The sequence below is a fragment of the Balaenoptera ricei genome, chromosome 1, assembly GCF_028023285.1.
Source record: "Balaenoptera ricei isolate mBalRic1 chromosome 1, mBalRic1.hap2, whole genome shotgun sequence".
Taxonomy (NCBI): Eukaryota; Metazoa; Chordata; class Mammalia; order Artiodactyla; family Balaenopteridae; genus Balaenoptera; species Balaenoptera ricei.
This window is the reverse complement of record NC_082639.1, coordinates 132376117-132401881: the sequence shown is the minus strand read 5'-3', so window position 1 is coordinate 132401881 and position 25765 is coordinate 132376117. Positions and strand designations below refer to the sequence as shown.

Below are 25765 nucleotides of genomic sequence, written 5' to 3'. Positions count from 1 at the left end.
ACTTAAAGTACCTGAAAAAGGTAGAAAATCAGTATTTAATAAAGGTAAAAATTATTGGATGTGTCTTTTAGACATAATTTATTTTGATAAATAAGTTGTGAAATGTTTTAAATATTCTTATTGTACTATGTTTTAAAGTATGTTTAATTTATTATGGTAGATACTATTTTGCATTACATTTAAGATACTTTATCAATATAAATAGGCCAGTTTTAGAGTTTATGTACATCCCATTTTATCATATGGTTTATGACTACTTTCACTCAGGAGTCCTATCACCCAAAGGTCTAATTTCCCCCTCTACAAAAAGATGGCAACTGTAAGTCCTTTGAAAACTTGTCTCTTACAATCAGGGGCAGTTTATTGATCACAGAATACCATTCCTTTGACATTGGCTCTGTTGAGCATTATTCTTTTAGAGTACTTCCTTCCTCTTCCTTTGTTTCAGATTGATGAAGTTGCTAACATTAATGACATGGATGAGTACATTGAATTATTATATGAAGATATTCCTGACAAGGTTCGGGGTTCTGCCTTGATCCTACAGCTTGCTCGAAATCCTGATAACTTGGAAGAACTACTATTGAATGGTAGAATTTATAGACTTGAATTTATAGACTTATCTATAAATATTTAAAGTAGAATTATTATTGTGAAATATGATTTTTAAATTTATTATCATAGAGGGGTAAGCCAAAATTATTTATATCAAGCTTAGGAATGCACTTATTTTCCAGCTCTTTATTACTTTCCTTCTTACTCAAATTTCTTAACATGTGGGCATAACATTTAAATATTCTCTGGAGGATTCACTAATAATTTAAACCAGAAAAGTAAAGCATTAATGGTACTGAATCTTTTCTTTCTTCTATTCTGGAAGACTTTTTATTTTTTCTTCTATTCTGGAAGACTTTTTATTCTTTCAATTAGGATAAAATATCAGACTTCTGACATTTGCACATGTATGTATATGCTTTTATTAAATTACAGTTCCAATATTAGTTTTCTTTTAGTAGCACAGCCAAAAATAGTAATCTTTTAAATTTCATTTAGATTGATTTTGATGCCAAGTATTTGCTTTCTTTTCCTTAGAAGTGCTGGGTAATAAAAGAAAACGGAGATATAATGCTCTTAAAACCTTTTTTCTCAGTAATACCACTGTAGAATACCACTATAGAATTATTATAATTTTCTGATTACACTTTTGCCAAAAATAAAACATGGAAGATATTGTTATGATATGATTTCCATCACATGTGAAGGAATACTTTTTTATCTATTGTCAAACTCCTTTTATGGAAGCTGCACAGTGCACATCAATGCTTTGTAGCATGGAAAATATATCCAGAGATCTGTCCAGAGAGTCACAGGATATTACCAATATTCCAGTTAGGAAATTTGTACATTTTAAGTATTTTCTAAATTATACAACTCATATATTAATATATTCTTTTTAAAGAATTAGAGTATTACAGGTAAAACCCCCTTTGACCATTAGTCTATAATCTGTTAGGAATTTGGAGTACATTCTTCCAGATCTTTTCCATATATTTAAACATATATATATATAGGTTTTTTTCCTGTATTAAAAATAGAGTATTACCTTATATGAATTTTTATGTTAATTATATCACACTTACTTGGTAATTTTTTCTCCATGTAGTAATGTTTCAAGATTATATGCGTATAGATACATACAGTGTAATTAGTTTTGAACTACTTTTGATTATTGTATTTTATGAAGTTATGCATATTCTTTAGCCATTCCCCTTTTGATGGTCATTTGGTTGTTTCCAAAGTTTTCAGTAGGGAACTTTAGTGAACATCTTTGTTCATATCTTATATACACAGGCAAGGGTTTTTTAAGTGTGTGTACACAGAAACAAAGGTCATACAGAAATGCAGGTCATAATGTCTTAGGGTTATTTCTGAATTGTCCTCCAAAGTGGTTGTGCCACTGTCTCTCCAGACCAATGGAATATGAAGGCTATAAAACTTAAACATTTTTGCCACTGCGTTGTTGGTAATAAACAATATCTCTTTGTTCTAAGTTGTATTTGCCTGATTTCTAATGAATTTGATCTTTTTCTCATGTCACTAGACTTCTGGATTTCCTACCCTGTGAAGTTTGAATTTATATATACATGTGAATATATGTATATTTACATATGAGTATACATTCTTTTTCTTTTATATATATATGTATTATATATACAGTCATCCCTTGATATCCATGGGGGATTGGTTCTGAGGCCTGCCAAGGATACCAAAATCTGCAGATGCTCAAGTCCCATAGTTAGTCCTCCATATCCTTACATCTGCGGATGCAACCAACCACGGATCATGTACAGTTGACCCTTAAACAACATGGGTTTGAACTGCCTGGGTCCACTTATGCATACATAAGTTTAAACCCACGTTCAAGTATAAATGGGCCTGTGCAGTTCAAACTCATGTTGTTCAAGGGTCAACTATACATCCTTTTTCTTTTATGTACTTAGAAATAGTTTTTTTCAGTCTAATGTCTTTTTTTTTTTTTTTTTGCATGACATATCTTTTTCCATTCTTTTACTTTCACCCTATTTGTGTCTTTGAATCTGAAGTGTTTCTGTTGTAGAATGCATACAGTTGGATCATATTTTTTTAATACGTTCAAACAATCTGCCTTTTGATTGACGTGTTTATTCTATTTACCATTAACATAATTACTCATAAAGGATTGTCATCTAACACTTTGTGTTTTCTATATGTCTTTTATCTTTTTTTGTTCTTCTGTTTCTCCATTACTGCCTTCTTTTGTGTGAAATATTGTCTAGTACACCATTTTAATTCTTTTGTTGTTCCTTTACTGTGTTTTCCTGAATTATTTTCTAAGTGGTTACCCTAGGATTACAGATACCATCTTAAATTTTAAAAATCTAGTTTAAGTTAATGTCAACATAATTTTAACAATATACAAAAACTTTGCTTCAGTATACCTCTATTCCTACCCCATACCTTTATACTATTATTTCAAACATATTACATCTGCATACATTATCAGCCTATCAGCAAGTAATATAATTATTGATGTATGCACTTTAAAATCAGATAGAAGAAGATAATACAATCAAAAATATGTTTATAATGTCTTTTATGTTTATATATAGAGAGAGTTACCTTTACCGGTGCTCTTTTTTCCTCTGTTTGGACTTAAGTTACTCTCTAGTGTCCTTGCATTTCAGCCTGATGGAATCCCTTTAGTATCTCTCATAGAAAAGGTCTACTAGCAACAAATTGTCTAAGTTTTTGTTTACCTAGGAATAACTTTTCTTCTGTTTAAAGGGTAGTTTTGCTGGATATAGAATTACTGGTTGACAGTCTTTTTCTTTTACAATTTGAATATGTCATCCCACTGGCTTCATGTCTGCATGGTTACTGATGTGAAACCAACTGTTAACCTTATTGAGGACCATGTGTACATGTTGAATTGATTTTCTCTTGCTACTTTCAACATTTGCTTTACCTTTGGCGTTTGCCAGTTTGACTTATGATGTGTTTAGGTGGTCATATCTTTGAGTTTATCTTGCTTGGAATTTGTGGAGCTTCTTGGATATGTAGATTAATGTTTTTAATCAAGTTTAGGAAGATTGGACCATTATTTTGTTAAATATTTATCTAGCTCCTTCCTCTCTATCCTTTCCCCTTGGGACCCCCGTGTTAGTAAGCTTGTTGATGTCATATAGGTCTTTGAAGCTCTATTTCTTTCTTTCTGTTCCTCAGACTGGATAATCTTAATTAACCTGCCTTTACATTTGTTGATTTTTTTTTCTGATTCACATCTGCTGTTAGGACCTTCTAATGAATTTTTCATTTCAGAAATCATACTTGCAACTTCAGAATTTCTATTTGGTTCATTTTGTATAATTTGTATCTCCTTATTGATATTCTTTGTTTGGTGAGACATAATTCTCATACCTTCTCATATTTTCCTTTAATTCTTTAGACATGATTTCCTTTAGTTCTTTCAATATATTTACAGTAACTTCACATAATTTAAAATCATTGTCTCATAAGTTCAAAATGTGAGCTTCCTCATGGACAGTTTCTATTGAATGCTGTGTTTTCTGAGTATGGCAAATACTGTCCTCTGTTTCTTTGCATGTGCTGTATTTTTTGTTGTTGTTGAAATAATATTGGGGCAACTCTGGAAATCAGATTTCCACTCCTTCCCGGACTTGTTATATCTGCTGTTTATTTGTTTAATGAGTTTCCTGGATTAATTAATTACTGTAAAGTCTGTATTCTTTGTCTCTGCAGTCACTGAAGCCTCTGCTCAGTTAGTTTAGTGGTAACTAATGATTAGATAGAGATTTCTTTAAATGCCTGGCACACAGCGCCCCAGCCTTTGCTGAGGGGCTGTGGGTGTGTACATGTGGGTGGGAGGATGTCTTCAGTGCTCAGGGAAGTAGTTTACAAGCCTTAGCCTTCAATTCCTGCTTGAATATTGCCTCAAGGTTGGCCAGAGATGAGAGGTTAGGCTTTTTTAGGTCTTCCCCTGGCATGTGCACATTCCTGCGTGTGTGCCGGGCCTTCTGGAGTCCGAGGAATGTGTTGGAGTCTTTCAAAGACCCAGTGAATATCTCATTTCCCAGTTTTTCCTTTTAAAGTGTTTTGGTCAGCCTCTTGTTACCTCAAGTTGGCTAGGCTGCTGCGCATAGCTGCAATGTTGCTGCTGGTAGTTTTCAACAAATGCCCTGGGTCTAAGGCTGTTTGTGAGAGCAATCTCTGAGTCAGGTCAAATAAAGCCAAACCATGGGAATGGAGCTTTTCAGCAAGTACCCTGATGGACAAGATATTGACAGTTCACCGGAGTGGGAATTTGGGGGGGACACCACACTGTTCTGCTTCCTCCAGTTGCTGCTGGGCTACTGTTTTTCACAGATAGCATGGTTGTGATGCTGTTGGTTTTCAAAGTTTCCACAAAGTTGCACAGAGGGGATGGATTTGGGCAAGTTGAAATGCCACAGAGCTCACTGTTTTTACCAAGTCAGCCATATTTCTTAAATAAACACTTCTTGAGTTTTTGCAAAACTAATTTACAGAGTTCTAAAAGAGTTGATTTTGAAAAAATTTACCAGTATTATATTTGCTTATGGAAGAGTGTGGATTTTTGCAGGTCTTTACTCTGCTGTTCCTAAAGTGCTTGGCCCTGGAATTCATTTTTGTTGAAAGTGACAGGTAGAGATGTAATTTTATTTTTTTCCACATTGTATAGCCAGTTATTCCAACTTAGTTTTTTTTTGTTAACATCTTTATTGGAGTATAATTGCTTTACAACGGTGTGTTAGTTTCTGCTTTATAACAAGGTGAATCAGCTATACATATACGTACATCCCCATATCTGCTCCCTCTTGCGTCTCCCTCCCACTCTCCCTATGCCACCCCTCTAGGTGGTCACAAAGCACTGAGCTGATCTCCCTGTGCTATGCGGCTGCTTCCCACTAGCTATCTATTTTACAACTGGTAATGTATATATGTCCATGCCACTCTCTCACTTTGTCACAGCTTACCCTTCCCCCTCCCCATGTCCTCAAGTCCATTCTCTACCTCTGCATCTTTATTCCTGTCCTGCCCCTAGGTTCTTCAGAACCACTTTTTTTCTTGTTTTTTTTTTTTTTAGATTCCATATATGTTAGCATACAGTATTTGCTTTTCTCTATCTGATTTACTTCACTCTGTATGACAGACTCTAGGTCCATCCACCTCACTACAAGTAACTCAATTTCGTTTCTTTTTATGGCTGACTAATATTCCATTGTATATATGTGTCACATCTTCTTTATCCATTCATCTGTCGATGGACACTTAGGTTGCTTCCATGTCCTGGCTATTGTAAATAGAGCTGCAGTGAACATTGTGGTACATGACTCTTTTTGAATTAATGGTTTTCTCAGGGTATACGCCCAGTAGTGGGATTGCTGGGTTGTATGGTACTTCTATTTGTAGTTTTTTAAGGAACCTCCATACTGTTCTCCATAGTGGCTATATCAGTTTACATTCCCACCAAAAGTGCAAGAGGGTTCCCTTTTCTCCACACCCTCTCCAGCATTTATTGTTTGTAGATTTTTTGATGATGGCCATTCTGACTGGTGTGAGGTGATACCTCATTGTACTTTTGATTTGCATTTCTCTAATGATTAGTGATGTTGAGCATTCTTTCATGTGTTTGTTGGGAATCTGTATATCTTCTTTGGAGAAATGTCTATTTAGGTCTTCTGCCCATTTTTGGATTGGGTTGTTTGTTTTTTTTTTTTTTATATTGAGCTGCATGAGCTGCTTGTAAATTTCAGAGTTTAATCCTTTGTCAGTTGCTTCATTTGCAAATATTTTCTCCCATTCTGAGGGTTGTCTTTTCATCTTGTTTATGGTTTCCTTTGCTGTGCAAAAGCTTTTAAGTTTCATTAGGTCCCATTTGTTTATTTTTCTTTTTATTTCCATTTCTCTAGGAGATGGGTCAAGAAGGATCTTGCTGTGATTTATGTCATAGAGTGTTCTGCCTATATTTTCCTCTAAGACTTTTATGGTATCTGGCCTTGCATTTAGGTCTTTAATCCATTTTGAGTTTATTTTTGTGTATGGTGTTAGGGAGTGTTCTAATTTCATTCTTTTACATGTAGCTGTCCAGTTTTCCCAGCATCACTTATTGAAGAGGCTGTCTTTTCTCCATTGTATATTCTTGCCTCCTTTATCAAAAATAAGGTGACCATATGTGCATGGGTTTATCTCTGGGCTTTCTATCCTGTTCCATTGATCTGTATTTCTGTTTTGGGGCCAGTACCATACTGCCTTGATTACTGTAGCTTCGTAGTATAGTCTGAAGTCCAGGAGCCTGATTCCTCCAACTCTGTTTTTCTTTCTCAAGATTGCTTTGGCTATTTGGGGTCTTTTGTGTTTCCATACAAATTGTGAAATTTTTTGTTCTAGTTCTGTGAAAAATGCCATTGGTAGTTTGATAGGGATTGCGTTGAATGTGTAGATTGCTTTGGGTAGTTTAGTCATTTTCACAGTGTTGATTCTTCCAATCCAAGAACATGGTATATCTCTCCATCTGTTTGTATCATCTTTAATTTCTTTCATCAGTGTCTTATAGTTTTCTGCATACAGGTCTTTTGTCTTCTGAGGTAGGTTTATTCCTGGGTATTTTATTCTTTTTGTTGCAGTGGTAAATGGGAGTGTTTCCTTCATTTCTCTTTCAGATTTTTCATCCTTAGAGTATAGGAATGGAAGACATTTCTGTGTATTAATTTTGTATCCTGCTACTTTACCAAATTCATTGATTAGCTCTAGTAGTTGTCTGATAGCATCTTTAGGATTATCTATGTATAGTATGTCATCTGCAAACAGTGACAGCTTTACTTCTTCTTTTCCGATTTGGATTCCTTTTATTTCTTTGTCTTCTCTGATTGCTCTGGGTAAAACTGCCAAAACTATGTTGAATAATAGTGCTGAGAGTGGGCATCCTTGTCTTGTTCCTGAGTTTAGAGGAAATGGTTTCAGTCTTTCACCATTGAGAACGATGTTGGCTGTGGGTTTGTCATATATGGCCTTTACTATGTTGAGGTATGTTCCCTCTATACCTACTTTCTCTAGGGTTATTTATCATAAATGGGTGTTGAATTTTGTCGAAAGCTTTTTCTGCATCTATTGAGATGATCACATGGTTTTTCTCCTTCAATTTGTTAATATGGTGTATCACATCGATTGATTTGCGTATATGAAAGAATCCTTGCATTCCTGGGATAAACCCCACTTGATCATCGTGTGTGATCCTTTTAATGTCCTGTTGGATTCTGTTTGCTAGTAGTTTGTTGAGGACTTTTGCATCTATGTTCATCAGTGATATTGGCCTGTAGTTTTCTTTCTTTGTGACATCTTTGTCTGGTTTTGGTATCTGGGTGACGGTGGCCTCATAGAATGAGTTTGGGAGTGTTCCTCCCTCTGCTATATTTTGGAAGAGTTTGAGGAGGATAGGTGTTAGCTCTTCTCTAAATGTTTGATAGAATTCTCCTGTGAAGCCCTCTGGTCCTGGGCTTTTGTTTGTTGGAAGATTTTTAATCACAGTCTCAATTTCAGTGCTTGTGATTGGTCTGTTTATATTTTCTATTTCTTCCTGGTTCAGTCTCGGAAGGTTGTGCTTTTCTAAGAATTTGTCCATTTCTTCCAGGTTGTCCATTTTATTGGCATATAGTTGCTTGAAGTGATCTCTCATGATCCTTTGTATTTCTGCACTGTCAGTTGTTCTCCTTTTTCATTCCTAATTCTATTGATTTGAGTCTTCTCCCTTTTTTTCTTGATGAGTCTGGCTAATGGTTTATCAATTTTGTTTATCTTCTCAAAGAAACAGCTTTTATTTTTATTGATCTTTGCTATTGTTTCCTTCATTTCTTTTTCCTGTATTTCTGATCTGATCTTTATGATTTCTTTCCTTCTGCTAACTTTGGGTTTTTTTTTTTTTTTGTTCTTCTTTCTCTAATTGCTTTAGGTGTAAGGTTAGGTTGTTTATTTGAGATGTTTCTTGTTTCTTTAGGTAGGCTTGTATTGCTATAAACTTCCCTTTTAGAACTTCTTTTGCTGCATCCCTTAGGTTTTGGGCCATCGTGTTTTCATTGTCATTTGTTTCTAGGTATTTTTGATTTCCTCTTTGATTTCTTCTGTGATCTCTTGGTCATTAAGTAGTGTATTGTTTAGCCTCCATGTGTTTGTATTTTTTACAGATTTTTTCCTGTAATTGATATCTTATAGCATTGAGTCTTATAGCATTGTGGTTGGAAAAGATACTTGATACGATTTCAGTTTTCTTAAGTTTACCAAGGCTTGATTTGTGACCCAAGATATGATCTATCCTAGAGAATGTTCTGTGTGTGCACTTGAGAAGAAAGTGTATTCTGTTGTGTTTTGGGTGGAATGTCCTATAAATATCAATTAAGTCCATCTTGTTTAATGTAACATTTAAAGCTTGTGTTTCCTTATTTATTTTCATTTTGGATGATCTGTCCATTGGTGAAAGTGCAGTGTAAAGTCCTCTGCTATGATTGTGTTCCTGTTGATTTCCCCTTTTATGGCTGTTAACATTTGCCTTATGTATTGAGGTGCTCCTGTGTTGGGTGCATAAATATTTACAATTGTTATATCTTCTTCTTGGATTGATCCCTTGATCATTATGTAGTGTCCTTCTTTGTCTCTTGTAATAGTCTTTATTTGAAAGTCTATTTTGTCTGATATGAGAATTGCTGCTCCAGCTTTCTTTTGATTTCCATTTGCATGGAATATCTTTTTCCATCCCCTCACTTTCAGTCTGTATGTGTCCCTTGGTCTGATGTGGGTCTCTTTTAGACAGCATATATATGGGTCTTGTTTTTGTATCCATTCAGCCCGTCTACGTCTTTTGGCTGGAGCATTTAATCCATTTACATTTAAGGTAATTATCAATATGTATGTTCCTGTTACCATTTTCTTAATTGTTTTGGGTTTGTTTTGTGAGTCTTTTTCTTGTGTTTCCCACCTAGAGAAGTTTCTTTAGCATTTTTTCTAAAGCTGGCTTTGTGGTGCTGAATTCTCTTAGCTTTCACTTGTCTGTAAAGATATTAATTTCTCTGTCGAATCTGAATGAGATCCTTGCTGGGTAGAGGAATCTTGGGTGTAGGTTTTTCCCTTTCATCGCTTTAAATATGTCCTGCCACTCCCTTCTGGCTTGCAGAGTTTCTGCTGAAAGATCAGCTGTGAACCTTATGGGGATTCCCTTGTGTGTTATTTGTTGTTTTTCCCTTGCTGCTTTTAATATTTTTTCTTTGTATTTCATTTTTGATAGTTTGATTAATATGTGTCTTGGCGTGTTTTTCCTTGGGTTTATCCTGTATGGGACTCTCTGTGCTTTCTGGACTTGATTAACTATTTCCTTTCCCATACTGGGGAAGTTTTCAATTCTAATTTATTCAAATATTTTCTCAGAACCTTTCTTTTTTTCTTCTTCTTCTGGGACCCCTATAATTCGAATGTTGGTGTGTTTAATGTTGTCCCAGAGGTCTCTGAGACTGTCCTCAATTATTTTCATTCTTTTTCTTTATTCTCCTCTGCAATAGTTATTTCCACTATCTTATCTTCCAGGTCACTTATCCGTTCTTCTACCTCAGTTATTCTGGTATTGATTCCTTCTAGAGAATTTTTAATTTCATTTATTGTGTTGTTCATTATTGTTTGTTTGCTCTTTAGTTTTCTAGGTCCTTGTTAAACGTTTCTTGTATTTTCTCCATTCTGTTTCCAAGATTTTGGATCATCTTTACTATCATTACTGTGAGTTCGTTTTCAGGTAGACTGCCTATTTCCTCTTTATTTGTTTGGTCTGGTGGGTTTTTAACTTGCTCCTTCATCTACTGTGTGTTTCTCTGTCTTCTCATTTTTCTTAACTCACTGTGTTTGGGATCTCCTTTTCACAGGCTGCAGGTTTGTAGTTCCCGTTGTTTTTGGTGTCCACCCCCAGTGGCTAAGGTTGGTTCAGTGAGTTGTGTAGGCTTCCTGGTGGAGGGGACTAGTGCCTGTGTTCTGGTGGATGAGGCTGGATCTTGTCTTTCTGGTGGGCAGGACTGTGTCCGGTGGTGTGTTTTGGGGTGTCTGTGACCTTATTATGATTTTAGGCAGCCTCACTGCTAATGGGTGGGGTTGTGTTCCTGTCTTGCTAGTTGTTTGGCATAGGGTGTCCAGCACTGTAGCTTGCTGGTCATTGAGTGGAGCTGGGTCTTAGTGTTGAGATGGAGATCTCTGGGAGAGCTTTTGCCATTTGATATTATGTGGAACCGGGAGTTCTCTGGTGGTCCAGTGTCCTGAACTCGGCTCTTCCACCTCAGTGTCACAGGCCTGACACCCGGCTGGAGCACTGAGACCCTGTCAGCCACACAGCTCAGAAGAAAAGGGAGAAAAAAGAAAGAAAGAAAGAAAATAAAGTTATTTAAATAAAAAATAATTATTAAAAATAAAAAAATTTAAAAGTAATAAAAAGAAAATAAAAAGGGAAGAAAGAAGAGAGCAACCAAACCAAAACACAAATCCACCAATGATAACAAGCGCTAAAAATTATACTAAAAAAAAAAAAATGGACAGACAGAACCCTAGGACAAATGGTAAAAGCAAAGCTCTACAGACAAAATCACACAAAGAAGCATACACGTACACACTCACAAAAAGAGAAAGAGGAAAAAAAAATTTATATCGTTGCTCCCAAAGTCCACCGCCTCAATTTTGGGATGATTCGTTGTCTATTCAGGTATTCCACAGATGCAGGTACATCAAGTTGATTGTGGAGATTTAACCTGCTGCTCCTGAGGTTGCTGGGAGAGATTTCCCTTTCTCTTCTTTGTTCGCACAGCACCTGGGGTTCAGCTTTGGATTTGCGTGTAGGTCTCCTGAGGGCATCTGTTCTTTGCTCAGACAGGACGGGGTTAAAGTAGCAGCTGATTAGGGGGCTCTGGCTCACTCAGGCCAGGGGGAGGGAGGGGTACAGAATGCAGGTTGAGCCTGCGGGCGGCAGAGGCCGGCAGGACGTTGCACCAGCTTGAGGCGCGCCGTGTGTTCTCCCAGGGAAGTTGTCCCTGGATCACGGGACCCTAGCAGTGGAGGGCTGCACAGTCTCCCGGGAGGGGAGGTGTGGATAGTGACCTGTGCTTGCACACAGGCTTCTTGGTGGCTGTAGCAGCAGCCTTAGCGTTTTATGCCCGTCTCTGGTGTCCATGCTGATAGCCACGGCTCGCGCCCGTCTCTGGAGACGGTTTAGGCAGTGCTCTGAATCCCGTCTCCTCGCGCACCACTAAACAATGGTCTCTTGCCACTTAGGCAGGTCCAGACTTTTTCCCGGACTCCCTCCCGGCTAGCTGTGGCGCACTAGCCCCCTTCAGGCTGTGTTCACGCAGCCAACCCCAGTCCTCTCCCTGGGATCTGACCTCAGAAGCCCGAGCCTCAGCTCCCAGCCCCCATCTGTCCCAGCGGGTGAGCAGAGAAGTCTCTTGGGCTGCTGAGTGCTGGTCGGCACCGCTCCTCTGTGAGGGAATCTCTCCGCTTTGCCCTCTGCACCCCTGTTGCTGCACTCTCCTCCGTGGGTCTGAAGGTTCCCTTCCACCACCCGCAGTCTCCGCCCGTGAAGGGGCTTCCTAGTGTGTGGAAACCTTTCCTCCTTCACAGCTCCCTCCCACTGGTGCAGGTCCTGTCCCTATTCTTTTGTCTCTGTTTTTTCTTTTTTCTTTTCCCCTACCCAGGCATGTGGGGAGTTTCATGACTTTTGGGAGGTCTGAGGTCTTCTGCCAGTGTTGTAGGTGTTCTGTAGGAGTTGTTCCACATGTAGATGTATTTCTGATGTATTTGTGGGGAGGAAGGTGATCTCCTCGTCTTACTCTTCTGCCATCTTGAAGGTCTCTCCCCAGCTTAGTTATTGAATACTCCTTCTTTTCCCAGAGATTTGAAATGGCTTTTCTACTATATGCTGGCCATTTTTTTATTCAATTGATACTTCTTGAAAGCTTATTCTGTGCCAGATACTGTTCTCATATATTCATAGATATGTTTTGATGCTTTCTTTTCTTTTCCATTGATCTGTTTGATAACTTCCATACCAATATCATACTGTTGTTGTTTTGTTTTGTACTTTGACTAGAGTTTTAGAGTATGTAGGAGAAATGTTCCAATTTGTTGAGTTCTTTTTTTTAAAGTGGTGTTGCTGGTCTTTGTACATTTTCTTATATATTGTTTTGAGATCACTTTATTATATTCTCTAAGAAAATCTTAACAGAATTTTAATTATGATTGCACTCAAATTATAAATTAATTTTGGGTTATATTTTGATCTGTTGTAAACTTTGTAATTTTCTTTTGGTTTATTTCTTCATAACCTGTGTATAATTCCTATAGCTGTATTTTTATTGAGACATTTTTCTGTTCTTTAGTAAAGAAGAAAAATGCTAAATTTGTGACATTGTAGTACATCATTTTCCAAAGTATATTCTAAGAAATGCTGTATCCTCTGGATTATAAGGATGAATGCCTTTGGAAATACTGGATTAAGCAAAGCTAAACCAGATTCTTTATTAAGTAGGACTTTTTTAGAGCTTTTGCATATTACCTATTTATTTGACTTCAGAATAATTTTGTTCAAAACCTGTATTATACCAGTGCTCTGTATTATGAATATGAATAATACAGTGAAATGCTATTATAGGGTGTTTTTCAGTTTGTATAAAAAATTCCTCACTAAGTGGATTAGTAATATACTGAATTCTTGTTGTTTCATAATCTGAATGGCCAGAAAGCTCAAATAAACTAAATACTTTCATTACCATAATAAATACTTACAATGCAGTCCACGAAGTACAATAGATCCTCAGTGCCTGTTATAGAAAGTTGCATTTTGATCACTATGTAATACACAGATATTTCAATTTTTAATGATTTTAAGATTTAGTCAGCCATGTAACAGTACTAATTTGAAACTAGTCTCATTACTTTATGTTTACTTAATGTATAGTAATTCTCATTAATCAATTCATTACCTTTTTCAGGAAAAAGGTGTAACAGGGATGTTTATCAATCTACCCTAAAGCTAGTTTTGTGAAAAACTTTTTGCTCTATTTATGTCTGTTGGCATCAATTTAACATGACATTAAAATATTAGACTTATTTTTCTGTGTATAAGTTTTATTTGATTATTAATTTGCTTTAGTGAAGTCAGTGGTAGCCTGCTTTAAACTGCTCATTATTTTTTTAGACTTAATCTAGTTTTTCACTTATTCATGAACACATTAAATCAGATGTTAAAAAAAAACTGGCACTGCAGTAGCAAGTGGAAATGAAAATTAAGAAATAAATGGTTCGTTGTATTATTTTATTGTCACCCATGGTATACTTACTATGTTACTTTATTTAGATCATATTTTATTTTTCTATTTACAGTTAGACTTAAAGCTGCATGTTGTGAGTTTTAGTATTTCAGTTTTAAAAATAGCTTTCTGTGTTGGAAAGAAGCATCCTACTTTTTGTCCCAGTTCTATCTTAGCTTTGTTATTTATTGATAGTAGACATTTAAAACCAATTACCCTTTATATCAGAGGCAAAGTGAGTGATCATTTTTGTACATCCCCTTTTTCTTTAGAAACTGCCCTTGGTGCATTAGCAAGAGTCCTCAGAGAAGACTGGAAGCAAAGTGTTGAGTTAGCTACAAACATAATATACATCTTTTTTTGCTTTTCCAGGTAAGTGTAAAAATTAGGAAATAAAAGTACTGATCTATATCTATTTCTGTCTGTCTGTGTCATTGGTTTAGATAGTAGATCACTAGTTTTCTCAGTCTTCTTATGTATCTAACTACGCTCTGCCTCTAAACTTCTATTTCCAATTCTCTGTCCTCTTTGTTGTTCTCTCTTTCTTTCAGTCTACACTCACCAATGCATATACATGTACAGTAGGATAATATAATGGTTTAGAGTTTAAGAGTTATGGGCTCTGGAAATAGACTCTCTGGCTTTGAATCCAAGTCCTGCTGTTTATTAGCCGTGTGATCTTGGCTACATTACTTAACCTTTCTGTGCTCAGTTTCCTCATCTGTAATTGTGGATAGTAATAGGAGCATCCTCTTCAGGAAGGTATTAGAAAAAAGCCTGACCCAGAGTAAGTGCCAGTAAATGTTACTGTTTTATATACAGTTGATCCTTGAACAACATGGGTTTGAACTGCGTGAGTCCACTTATACATAGTTTTTTTTCCACTAAGTATGTACTACCATACTACATGGTCCCCCAGTTGAAACTGTGGATGCAGAACTGCAGATATGGAGGACCCACTATAAGTTATACATTTTTGACGACACAGAGGGTTGGCACCCCTATCCCTTGCATTGTTCAAGGGTCAACTGTGTGTGTGTGTGTGTGTGTGTGTGTGTGTGTGTGTGTGTGTGTGTGTATACACAGTATATGTTTGCAAACACATACCTGTTATGTATTCATGTATTTTATTTATACACATATATTCTTTAGAAGGATACTTATTGAGACATTGTGAAAAGTTTCTGACTTTTCAGAAATTCTCGGGAATTTCTTACCTCTGTTCTAAAAATGTGCCAGCATTAGCAAATAAATATTTACTGAATAAATACTTGGATGAATAAATTGTCTAGGAAACGTATATAAAACCTAATTGCTAATACTTCACTAGTTTATTTCCTGGTATCAGTTTTATTCAATAATAGTACTGTTATATTATTAGTTTTGTTAGGTGGTAGTCTGAAATTTTATTTTGAGGGTATCTGAATAGTTAAAATGGTGGTTAATTACAAAAATGTGTTCTGTGTAATTTCTAACTTAAAAATAATTTCGTTTCAGGTTAAGTGTTGTGTGTTAAAATATATTTAAAGTAATCTCACAATTTCATGTCTTCCTAGTATACTGTGGGCATATTCATTTATTGAAATGTGTATATCAAGTCTATTTTACATTGTTTGTACCAGTGTTTATCCAAAACAGATTTCCTGAAGCCACAAAATGTATTCCTTTAAATACATACTAAAAACTCTTCTTTAAAGCTTTTCTCAGTTTCATGGACTTATCACTCACTATAAAATTGGAGCTCTGTGTATGAATATCATTGATCATGAATTAAAAAGACATGAGCTTTGGCAAGAAGAACTTTCTAAGAAGAAGAAAACTGATATCCTTTGAAGCGGCATTTCACCCCACTGTTGCCTGTTGCTGTGAGCTTTGGATGGAGAGGATTTTGTTTTGTTTGTCATTCACATTACTTGAAAAAATGCAAAAGTGTGCTGAAGGTTAAGATGAAGATTGAAATTATCAGAATGAATATAGTTTTACATATACTTTTTAATCTTTTTACAACTTTGATTAGGTGATAAGCTAGAGGGAGTAGATAATAGTGGTCCTGGATAACTGAATTGTTGAGTCTCTAAGTGACTGTGCTATTTTGTCCCTTAAGATCCTTTAGTTAGCTGAAGTCTGGCTCACCACTGTTGCTTATGTAGTTTTCTCTGTGTAATAAGGTGACTTTGATTGGAATGAGTGTGAATTTGGTGAAGAACATAGTTTTAAATTCTATTTTTCTAATTATTAAAAAAAGTATTTTTGGACTTACATACAAATTTGAGATGCCTGCAGAAGCGTAGAACCTGTGAAAGGAACCTTAAAAAGAATCAATTTTAACCTTTCAATACAAGAATCTTTTCTGCAACTTCCCTTACAAATCGATTATTTAGTCTCTTTATCATGTCACTGCTTATTGATTTAGCTCATTCTGTGTTTTGACATTCTATTTATTATAATGGTTTTTTGCTTAGTGTACTAAAGTCTACTTCCCAATAACTTCTATCCCTTGATTCTAATCTTGCATACTGAAGCAATATAGAATAAGGATATTTTCTTCAATATCACATTTCTTATATATGAAGATATTTGTCATATTTCTTCTACAACTTTAATTCTAAATTGAAGGCCCTGGCTTATTCATATCTGTCTAATATGACATGTTTTGCAGATGACAAGTCATATTGGTAACTTTCCTTTGAACCCAATATTTATTGATCTCTTTTAAAAAGTAAAAATATTATTTCTGTTGTGCCCAATATCTCATGTTTTTTACCTCCCCTTCGTGGAATACCCAAGGCACTATAAAAATACACCCTCACACACACACACAGATTTGACTTTTCTTAATTAGGATCTTTACAGGTTTAGACAATTTTCTCTATGTGCTTTAAGCTTCTGACATCTAGATTGGTGTTGACTTAAACCATATGGACCACTCAATAATCCTGGAGACTTCAGGTCATTTCTTGAGTCCCAAATTTCCTGAATGTACCTAAAATTCATTGAAACTAAGGCAGGGGGGATACAGAGGAACCACTAATGGGACTTTTAGCAATCATTAATTTATACTTTGTGATTGCTTGGTGACAAGAACTGATCTTTTAGGATATATCATATTCCTATAAATATTAGACACCACTGAATGTAAGATACACCATTATTTATGAACCACTGGGAAAGGAAAAAGATGCTTCCAATTAAAACTATGACATATCATGGATTATAAGATATATTCAAATTCTGGAGATGTTAAGATGTGCAATAAATGTGTCTCAGAATCAGTGGATTACAATAATTGAAGGAATATAAAAATGACCTATCAGAATTTTGGCCATTTCTCCTAAGATATTACTATTTTATTAAGTCTTAAGTTTCCTTGTGTTGTGATGCAAGTAGCATTCCACAAGGGGGATGTTTTTGAGTGCTTGGGGATCCTGAATTCATACTGAAGTAATTGGTTATTTCTGCAGGTGTCCAAGGGACTATTTGGGGCTATAAGATATAATTTTTAAATTTTGTTTCTCTCTAACTTTGGGATATTTCTCTTTTTGTATGTAGTCTGAAGAGGGTGCTAAAAAGCTTTAGATATAATCAACGTCCTTTCAATATACTAGACATCTGTCCGAAGTGGAATTCACTATTCTTATTAACTAAATCATTCTTTAAGGCTGTAACCTTTTTGATTCATGGACCTATTTTTTAATCTGGTGAAAGTTAGAGACTTGTGCACATACATAAAATATTTACATACAATTTCTGAGGATTCAAGTACTTGGTGAAGCCTAAACATGTGTTCACCCAAGGTCTGCAAGCACATCCTCGAGCACTTGGTTAAGAAGATCTGTTATAACACAATTGTGCAGGGAATAATATTTTAATTAAACTATTGGTTACAGAAAATAACTGGATAAAATTGCACATAAAATTTATTAGCACTGTTCTTCATAGTATTTTTCATTAGGTTTTCTTTGCTTCAGTGAATATGGATGATCCTTAACTTGTTTACTTGATGAAGACCCTGAAAACCAAACCTTGAGAAAAGATTATGAAAAAACCTTTAAAAAATACCAGGGGCTTGTGGTAAAACAGGAACAGCTCTTACGAGGTATGAATACCTAAGCAATGAGAACGCAACAAAGTTCTTACTATACATTCAGCTTGTTCTATTTTTGTCAGATAAATAAAGCTAATACCAGACTAATTGAAAGTTCTATGAATTTTAATGTACTACAGAATCTTCTGTCTTTAGCATTGATAATGATGTTTTAAATTTCACTGCACTATCTTTCTACCAAAAGGCCCCATTCAGCTCTTAAATGTATAAATTACATTCTTGAAATTGTATTAATCAGAAAGGATTTTTTAATCCAATGTATGGCCTTTTCAATAATAAGAATCTTGTCTCTCAAACCCTGCTATATGTATCTTATACGGTGACAATTTTGTTGCTTTCCTAGGAAATAGATGTAAAATTTTTCAAAATATTTCTCTTTAATAAAAAATAGTCTCCTCTTTCTGGGGTTTGTGAGAGATTTAACAGTTCGATAGTATGGTTTTTCAGTCATTGATAAGATGCAAAATCTTACGTTGTTAGTAAGAATGATGTGGGACTTTTAAGTGTGCATTCAATTCCTGCTTTGTAGCTGACTATTGATTTTTTCCCCCGGCTTTATTGAGATATAATTGACATATAACACTGTGTAAGTTTAAGGTATACAGTGTAATGGTTTGATACAAGTATATGTTGCAGAATGTTTACCACAATAAGATTACTTAACAAATCCTTCTCCTCACATAATTACCATTTTGTTGTTGTTGTTGTTTTTATGGTGAGAACATTTAAGATCTGTCATAGCACCATTCAAGTATACAGTACAGTATTTTTACCTGTAGTCACCACGCTGTATATTAGATCCTGGAACTTACTCATCTTATAACTGAAAGTTTGTACTCTTTGACCACCGTCTCCCCATTTCCCCCACAACCCAGCGTCTGGTAACCATCAATCTACTCCTCGTTTCTGTGAGCTCAGCGTTTTTAGATTCCACATATAAGCATATAAGTGAGAACATACAGCATTTGTCTTCCTCCGTCTGACTTATTTCATTTAGCATAATGCCCTCAAGATCCATCTTTGTTGTGGCAAATGTCAGAATATCGCCCTTTTTAATAAACAAGTAATATTCTATTTTATATATATTATATATAATATATAAGTAATATACGTTATATATTTTATATAATATTTTATATAAATATATATATCACATCTACTTTATCCATTCATCCATGTATAGACACTTAGGTTGCTTCCACATTTTAAATATTATGAATAATGCTGGAGTGAACATGGGAGTGCAGATATCTCTTTGAGGTCGTGATTTTATTTCCTTTGGATATATACCCAGAAGTAGGATTGCTGAGTCATATGGTAGTTCTATTTTTAACTTTTTGAGGAACCACCATACTGTTTTCCAGAGTGGCTGCACCAGTATATAGTCCTGTCAACAGTACACCAAGTGTTCCCTTTTCTCCACATTTGCCAGCATTTATCTCTTGTCTTTTTGATAATAGCCATTCTGACAGATGTGAGATTGTATCTCAGTGTAGTATTGATTTGCATTTGCCTGATGATTAGTGATGTTGAGCATTTTCATGTGTCTGTTGGCCATCTGTACGTCTTCTTTGGAAAAATTTCTATTCAGATCCTCTGCCCATTTTTTAATTGAGTTGTTTGATTTTTCGATGTTGAGTTGTGTGAGTTCTTTGTGTATTTTGGATATTAACCCCTTATTGGATATATCATATGCAAATACCCTCTCTCATTCTGTAGGCTGCTTTTTCATTTTGTTGATAGCTAGCTTCCTTTGCTGTGTAAAAGCTTTTTAGTTTGATGTAGTCCAATTTGTTTGTTTTACTTTTGTTTCCCTTGCCTGAGGGGACATATCCAAAAAATTATTGCTAAGGATGATGTCAGAGAGCATACTGCCTATGTTTTCTTCTAGGAGTTTTACGGCTTCAGGTCTTACATTTAAGGCTTTAATCCAATTTGAGTTTATTTATTTATTTTTTTAACATCTTTATTGGAGTATAATTGCTTTACAATGGTGTGTTAGTTTCTGCTTTATAACAAAGTGAATCAGTTATACATATACATATGTTCCCATATCTCTTCCCTCTTGCATCTCCCTCCCTCCCACCCTCCCTATCCCACCCCTCTAGGTGGTCACAAAGAACAGAGCTGATCTCCCTGTGCTATGCGGTTGCTTCCCACTAGCTATCTATTTTACGTTTGGTAGTGTATATATGTCCATAACACTCTCTCACTTTGTCACATCTTACCCTTCCCCCTCCCCATATCCTCAAGTCCATTCTCTAGTAGGTCTGTGTCTTTATTCCCGTCTTGCCACTAGGTTCTTCATGACCTTTTTTTTTTTTTTTTCCCTTAGATTCCATATATATGTGTTAGCATACTGTATTTGTTTTTCTCTTTCTGACTTACTTCACTCTGTATGACAGACTCTAACTCCATCCACCTCACTACAAATACCTCCATTTCATTTCTTTTTATGGCTGAGTAATATTCCATTGCATATATGTGCCACATCTTCTTTATCCATTCATCCGATGATGGACATTTAGTTTGCTTCCATGTCCTAGCTATTGTAAATAGAGCTGCAGTGAGCATTTTGGTACATGACTCTTTTTGACCTATGGTTTTCTCAGGGTATATGCCCAGTAGTGGGATTGCTGGGTCATATGGTAGTTCTATTTTTAGTTTTTTAAGGAACCTCCATACTGTTCTCCATAGTGGCTGTATCAATTTACATTCCCCCCAACAGTGCAAGAGTGTTCCCTTTCCTCCACACCCTCTCCAGCATTTATTGTTTGTAGATTTTTTGATGATGGCCATTCTGACCGGTGTGAGATGATATCTCATTGTAGTTTTGATTTGCATTTCTCTAATGATTAGTGATGTTGAGCATTCTTTCATGTGCCTGTTGGCAATCTGTATATCTTCTTTGGAGAAATGTCTATTTAGGTCTTCTGCCCATTTTTGGATTGGGTTGTTCGTTTTTTTGTTATTGAGCTGCATGAGCTGCTTGTGAATCTTGGAGATTACTCCTTTGTCAGTTGCTTCATTTGCAAATATTTTCTCCCATTCTGATGGTTGTCTTTTGGTCTTGTTTATGGTTTCCTTTGCTGTGCAAAAGCTTTTAAGTTTCATTAGGTCCCATTTGTTTACTTGTGTTCTTATTTCCATTTCTCTGGGAGCTGGGTCAAAAAGAATCTTGCTGTGATGTATGTCATAGAGTGTTCTGCCTATGTTTTCCTCTAAGAGTTTGATAGTGTCTGGCCTTACACTTAGGTCTTTAATCCATTTTGAGTTTATTTTTGTGCATGGTGTCAGGGAGTGTTCTAATTTCATACTTTTACATGCATCTGTCCACTTTTCCCAGCACCACTTATTGAGGAGGCTGTCTTTTCTCCACTGTATATGCTTGCCTCCTTTATCAAAGATAAGGTGATCATATGTGCGTGGGTTTATCTCTGGGCTTTCTCTCTTGTTCCATTGATCTGTATTTCTGTTTTTGTGCCAGTACCAAACTATCTTGATTACTGTAGCTTTGTGATATAGTCTGAAGTCAGGGAGCCTGATTCCTCCAGCTCCATTTTTCGTTCTCAAGATTGCTTTGGCTATTCAGGGTCTTTTGTGTTTCCATACAAATTGTGAAATTTTTTGTTCTAGTTCTGTGAAAAATGCCATTGGTAGTTTGATAGGGATTGCATTGTATCTGTAGATTGCTTTGGATAGTATAGTCATTTTCACAATGTTGATTCTTCCAATCCAAGAACATGGTATATCTCTCCATCTATTTGTATCATCTTTAATTTCTTTCATCAGTGTCTTATAATTTTCTGCATACAGGTCTTTTGTCTCCTTAGGTAGGTTTATTCCTAGATATTTTATTCTTTTTGTTGCAATGGTAAACGGGAGTGTTTTCTTAATTTCACTTTCAGATTTTTCGTCATTAGTGTATAGAAATGCAAGAGATTTCTGTGCATTAATTTTGTATCCTACTACTTTACCAAATTCATTGATTAGCTCTAGTAGTTTTCTGGTAGGATCTTTAGGATTCTCTATGTATAGTATCATGTCATCTGCAAACAGTGACAGCTTTACTGCTTCTTTTCCGATTTGGATTCCTTTTATTTCTTTTTCTTCTCTGATTGCTGTGGCTAAAACTTCCAAAACGATGTTGAATAATAGTGGTGAGAGTGGGCAACCTTGTCTTGTTCCTGATCTTAGTGGAAATGTCTTCAGTTTTTCACCATTGAGGATGATGTTAGCTGTGGGTTTGTCATATATGGCCTTTATTATGTTGAGGAAAGTTCCCTCTGTACCTACTTTCTCTAGGGTTTTTATCATAAGGGGGTGTTGAATTTTGTCGAAAGCTTTCTCTGCATCTATTGAGATGATCGTATGGTTTTTCTCCTTCAATTTGTTAATATGGTATATCACGTTGATTGATTTGCGTATATTGAAGAATCCTTGCATTCCTGGGATAAACCCCAGTTGATCATGGTGTATAATCCTTTTAATGTGCTGTTGGATTCTGTTTGCTAGTATTTTGTTGAGGATTTTTGCATCTATGTTCATCAGTGATATTGGCCTGTAGTTTTCTTTCTTTGCGACATCTTTGTCTGGTTTTGGTATCAGGGTGATGGTGGCCTCGTAGAATGAGTTTGGGAGTGTTCCTCCCTCTGCAATATTTTGGAAGAGTTTGAGAAGGATAGGTGTTAGCTCTTCTCTAAATGTTTGATAGAATTCGCCTGTGAAGCCATCTGGTCCTGGGCTTTTGTTTGTTGGAAGATTTTTAATCACAGTTTCAATTTCAGTGCTTGTGATTGGTCTGTTCATATTTTCTATTTCTTCCTGGTTCAGTCTCGGCAGGTTGTGCATTTCTAAGAATCTGTCCATTTCTTCCAGGTTGTCCACTTTATTGGCATAGGGTTGCTTGTAGTAATCTCTCATGATCGTTTGTATTTCTGCAGTGTCAGTGGTTACTTCTCCTTTTTCTTTTCTAATTCTATTGTATTGAGTCTTCTCCCTTTTTTTCTTGATGAGTCTGGCTAATGGTTTATCAATTTTGTTTATCTTCTCAAAGAACCAGCTTTTAGTTTTATTGATTTTTGCTATTGTTTCCTTCATTTCTTTTTCATTTATTTCTGATCTGATCTTTATGATTTCTTTCCTTCTGCTAACTTTGGGGTTTTTTTGTTCTTCTTTCTCTAATTGCTTTAGGTGCAAGGTTAGGTTGTGTATTCGAGATCTTTCCTGTTTCTTGAGGTGGGCTTGTATTGCTATAAACTTCCCTCTTAGAACTGCTTTTGCTGCATCCCATAGGTTTTGGGTCGTCGTGTTTTCACTGTCATTTGTTTCTAGGTATTTTTGATTTCCCCTTTGATTTCTTCAGTGATCACTTCGTTATTAAGTAGTGTATTGCGTAGCCTCCACGTGTTTGTATTTTTTACAGATCTTTTCCTGTAATTGATATCTAGTCACATAGCGTTGTTGTCGGAAAAGATACTTGATATGATTTCAATTTTCTTAAATTTACCAAGGCTTGATTTGTGACCCAAGATATGATCTATCCTGGAGAATGTTCCATGAGCACTTGAGAAAAATGTGTATTCTGTTGTTTTCGGGTGGAATGTCCTATAAATATCAATTAAGTCCATCTTGTTTAATGTATCATTTAAAGCTTGTGTTTCCTTATTTATTTTCATTTTGGATGATCTGTCCATTGGTGAAAGTGGGGTGTTAAAGTCCCCTACTATGATTGTGTTGCTGTCGATTTCCCCTTTTATGGCTGTTAGTATTTGCCTTATGTATTGAGGTGCTCCTATGTTGGATGCATAAATATTTACAATTGTTATAAATTCTTCTTGAATCGATCCCTTGATCATTATATAATGTTCTTTGTCTCTTGTAATAGTCTTTATTTTAAAGTCTATTTTGTCTGATATGAGAATTGCTGCTCCAGCTTTCTTTTGATTTCCATTTGCATGGAATATCTTTTTCCATCCCCTCACTTTCAGTCTGTATGTGTCCCTAGGTTTGAAGTGGGTCTTTTGTAGACAGCATATATACGGGTCTTGTTTTTGTATGCATTCAGCCAGTCTGTGTCTTTTGGTGGGGGCATTTAATCCATTTACATTTAAGGTAATTATCGATACGTATGTTCCTATTCCCATTTTCTTAAATGTTTTGTGTTTGTTGTTGTAGGTGTTTTCCTTCTCTTGTGTTTCTTGCCTAGAGAAGTTCCTTTAGCATTTGTTGTAAAGCTGGTTTGGTGGTGCTGAACTCTCTCAGCTTTTGCTTGTCTGTAAAGGTTTTAATTTCTTCATCAAGTCTGAATGAGATCCTTGCTGGGTAGAGTAATCTTGGGTGTAGGTTTTTCTCCTTCATCACTTTAAATATGTCCTGCCACTCCCTTCTGGCTTGCAGAGTTTCTGCTGAAAGATCAGCTGTGAACCTTATGGGGATTCCCTTGTGTGCTATTTGTTGTTTTTCCCTTGCTGCTTTTAATATGTTTTCTTCATATTTAATTTTTGACAGTTTGATTAATACGTGTCTTGGCGTGTTTCTCCTTGGGTTTATCCTGTATGGGACTCTCTGTGCTTCCAGGACTTGATTAACTATTTCCTTTCCCATATTAGGGAAGTTTTCAAACTATAATCTCTTCAAATATCTCTCAGTCCCTTTCTTTTTCTCTTCTTCTTCTGGGACCCCTATAATTCGAATGTTGGTGCGTTTAATGTTGTCCCAGAGGTCTCTGAGACTGTCCTCAGTTCTTTTCATTCTTTTTTCTTTATTCTGCTCTGCAGTAGTTATTTCCACTATTTTATCTTCCAGGTCACTTATCCGTTCTTCTGCCTCAGTTATTCTGCTATTGATCCCGTCTAGAGTATTTTTAATTTCATTTATTGTGTTTTTCATCGTTGCTTGGTTCCTCTTTAGTTCTTCTACGTCCTTGTTAAATGTTTCTTGCATTTTGTCTATTCTGTTTCCAAGATTTTGGATCATCTCTACTATCGTTATTCTGAACTCTTTTTCTGGTAGACTACCTATTTCCTCTTCATTTGTTAGGTCTGGTGTGTTTTTACCTTGCTCCTTCATCTGCTCTTTGTTTTTCTGTCTTCTTATTTTGCTTATCTTACTGTGTTTGGGGTCTCCTTTTCGCAGGCTGCAGGTTCGTAGTTCTTGTTGTTTTTGGTATCTGTCCCCAGTGGCTAAGGTTGGTTCAGTGGGTTGTGTAGGCTTCCTGGCGGAGGGGACTAGTGCCTGTGTTCTGGTGGATGAGGTTGGATCTTGTCTTTCTGGTGGGCACGTCCACGTCTGGTGGTGTGTTTTGGGGTGTCTGTGGCCTTATTATGATTTTAGGCAACGTCTCTGCTAATGGATGGGGCTGTGTTCCTGTCTTGCTAGTTGTTTGGCATAGGGTGTCCAGCACTGTAGCTTGCTGGTCATTGAATGAAGCTGGGTCTTCATGTTGAGATGGAGATCTCTGAGAGATTTTTGCCGTTTGGTATTATGTGGAGCTGGAAGGTCTCCTGTGGACCAGTGTTCTGAAGTTGGCTCTCCCACCTCAGAGGCACAGTCCTGATGCCTGGCTGGAGCACCAAGAGCCTTTCATCCACACGGCTCACAATAAAAGGGAGAAAAAAATAGAAAGAAAGAAAGAAAGAGGATAAAATAAAATAAAATAAAACTATTATAATAAAAAATAAGAAAGAAAAATTAAGAATAAATTTATTAAGAAAAATTTTTTTTTAATTTTTAAAAATAGATTTATTAATTTTTTATAATA

At 35.9% G+C, this 25765-nt stretch overlaps 1 protein-coding gene across 4 annotated transcripts in view; it reads left to right on the top strand.

Moving 5' to 3' along the window:
- The window catches only part of KIFAP3 (kinesin associated protein 3), a 168954-nt gene that overhangs the window by 22233 nt on the left and 120956 nt on the right, over positions 1–25765 (top strand). For all 4 annotated transcript variants that reach the window (XR_009505374.1, XM_059936022.1, XM_059935996.1 and 1 more), the window contains 4 exons: positions 449–590; positions 14171–14270; positions 15596–15720; positions 17896–17994. Coding sequence is in view for 3 of the 4 variants with exons in the window: in XM_059936022.1 (XP_059792005.1) it covers positions 449–590; positions 14171–14270; positions 15596–15720; positions 17896–17994 (466 nt within the window). In the remaining variant the exon portion in view is untranslated. The remainder of the gene's footprint in view (positions 1–448; positions 591–14170; positions 14271–15595; positions 15721–17895; positions 17995–25765) is intronic.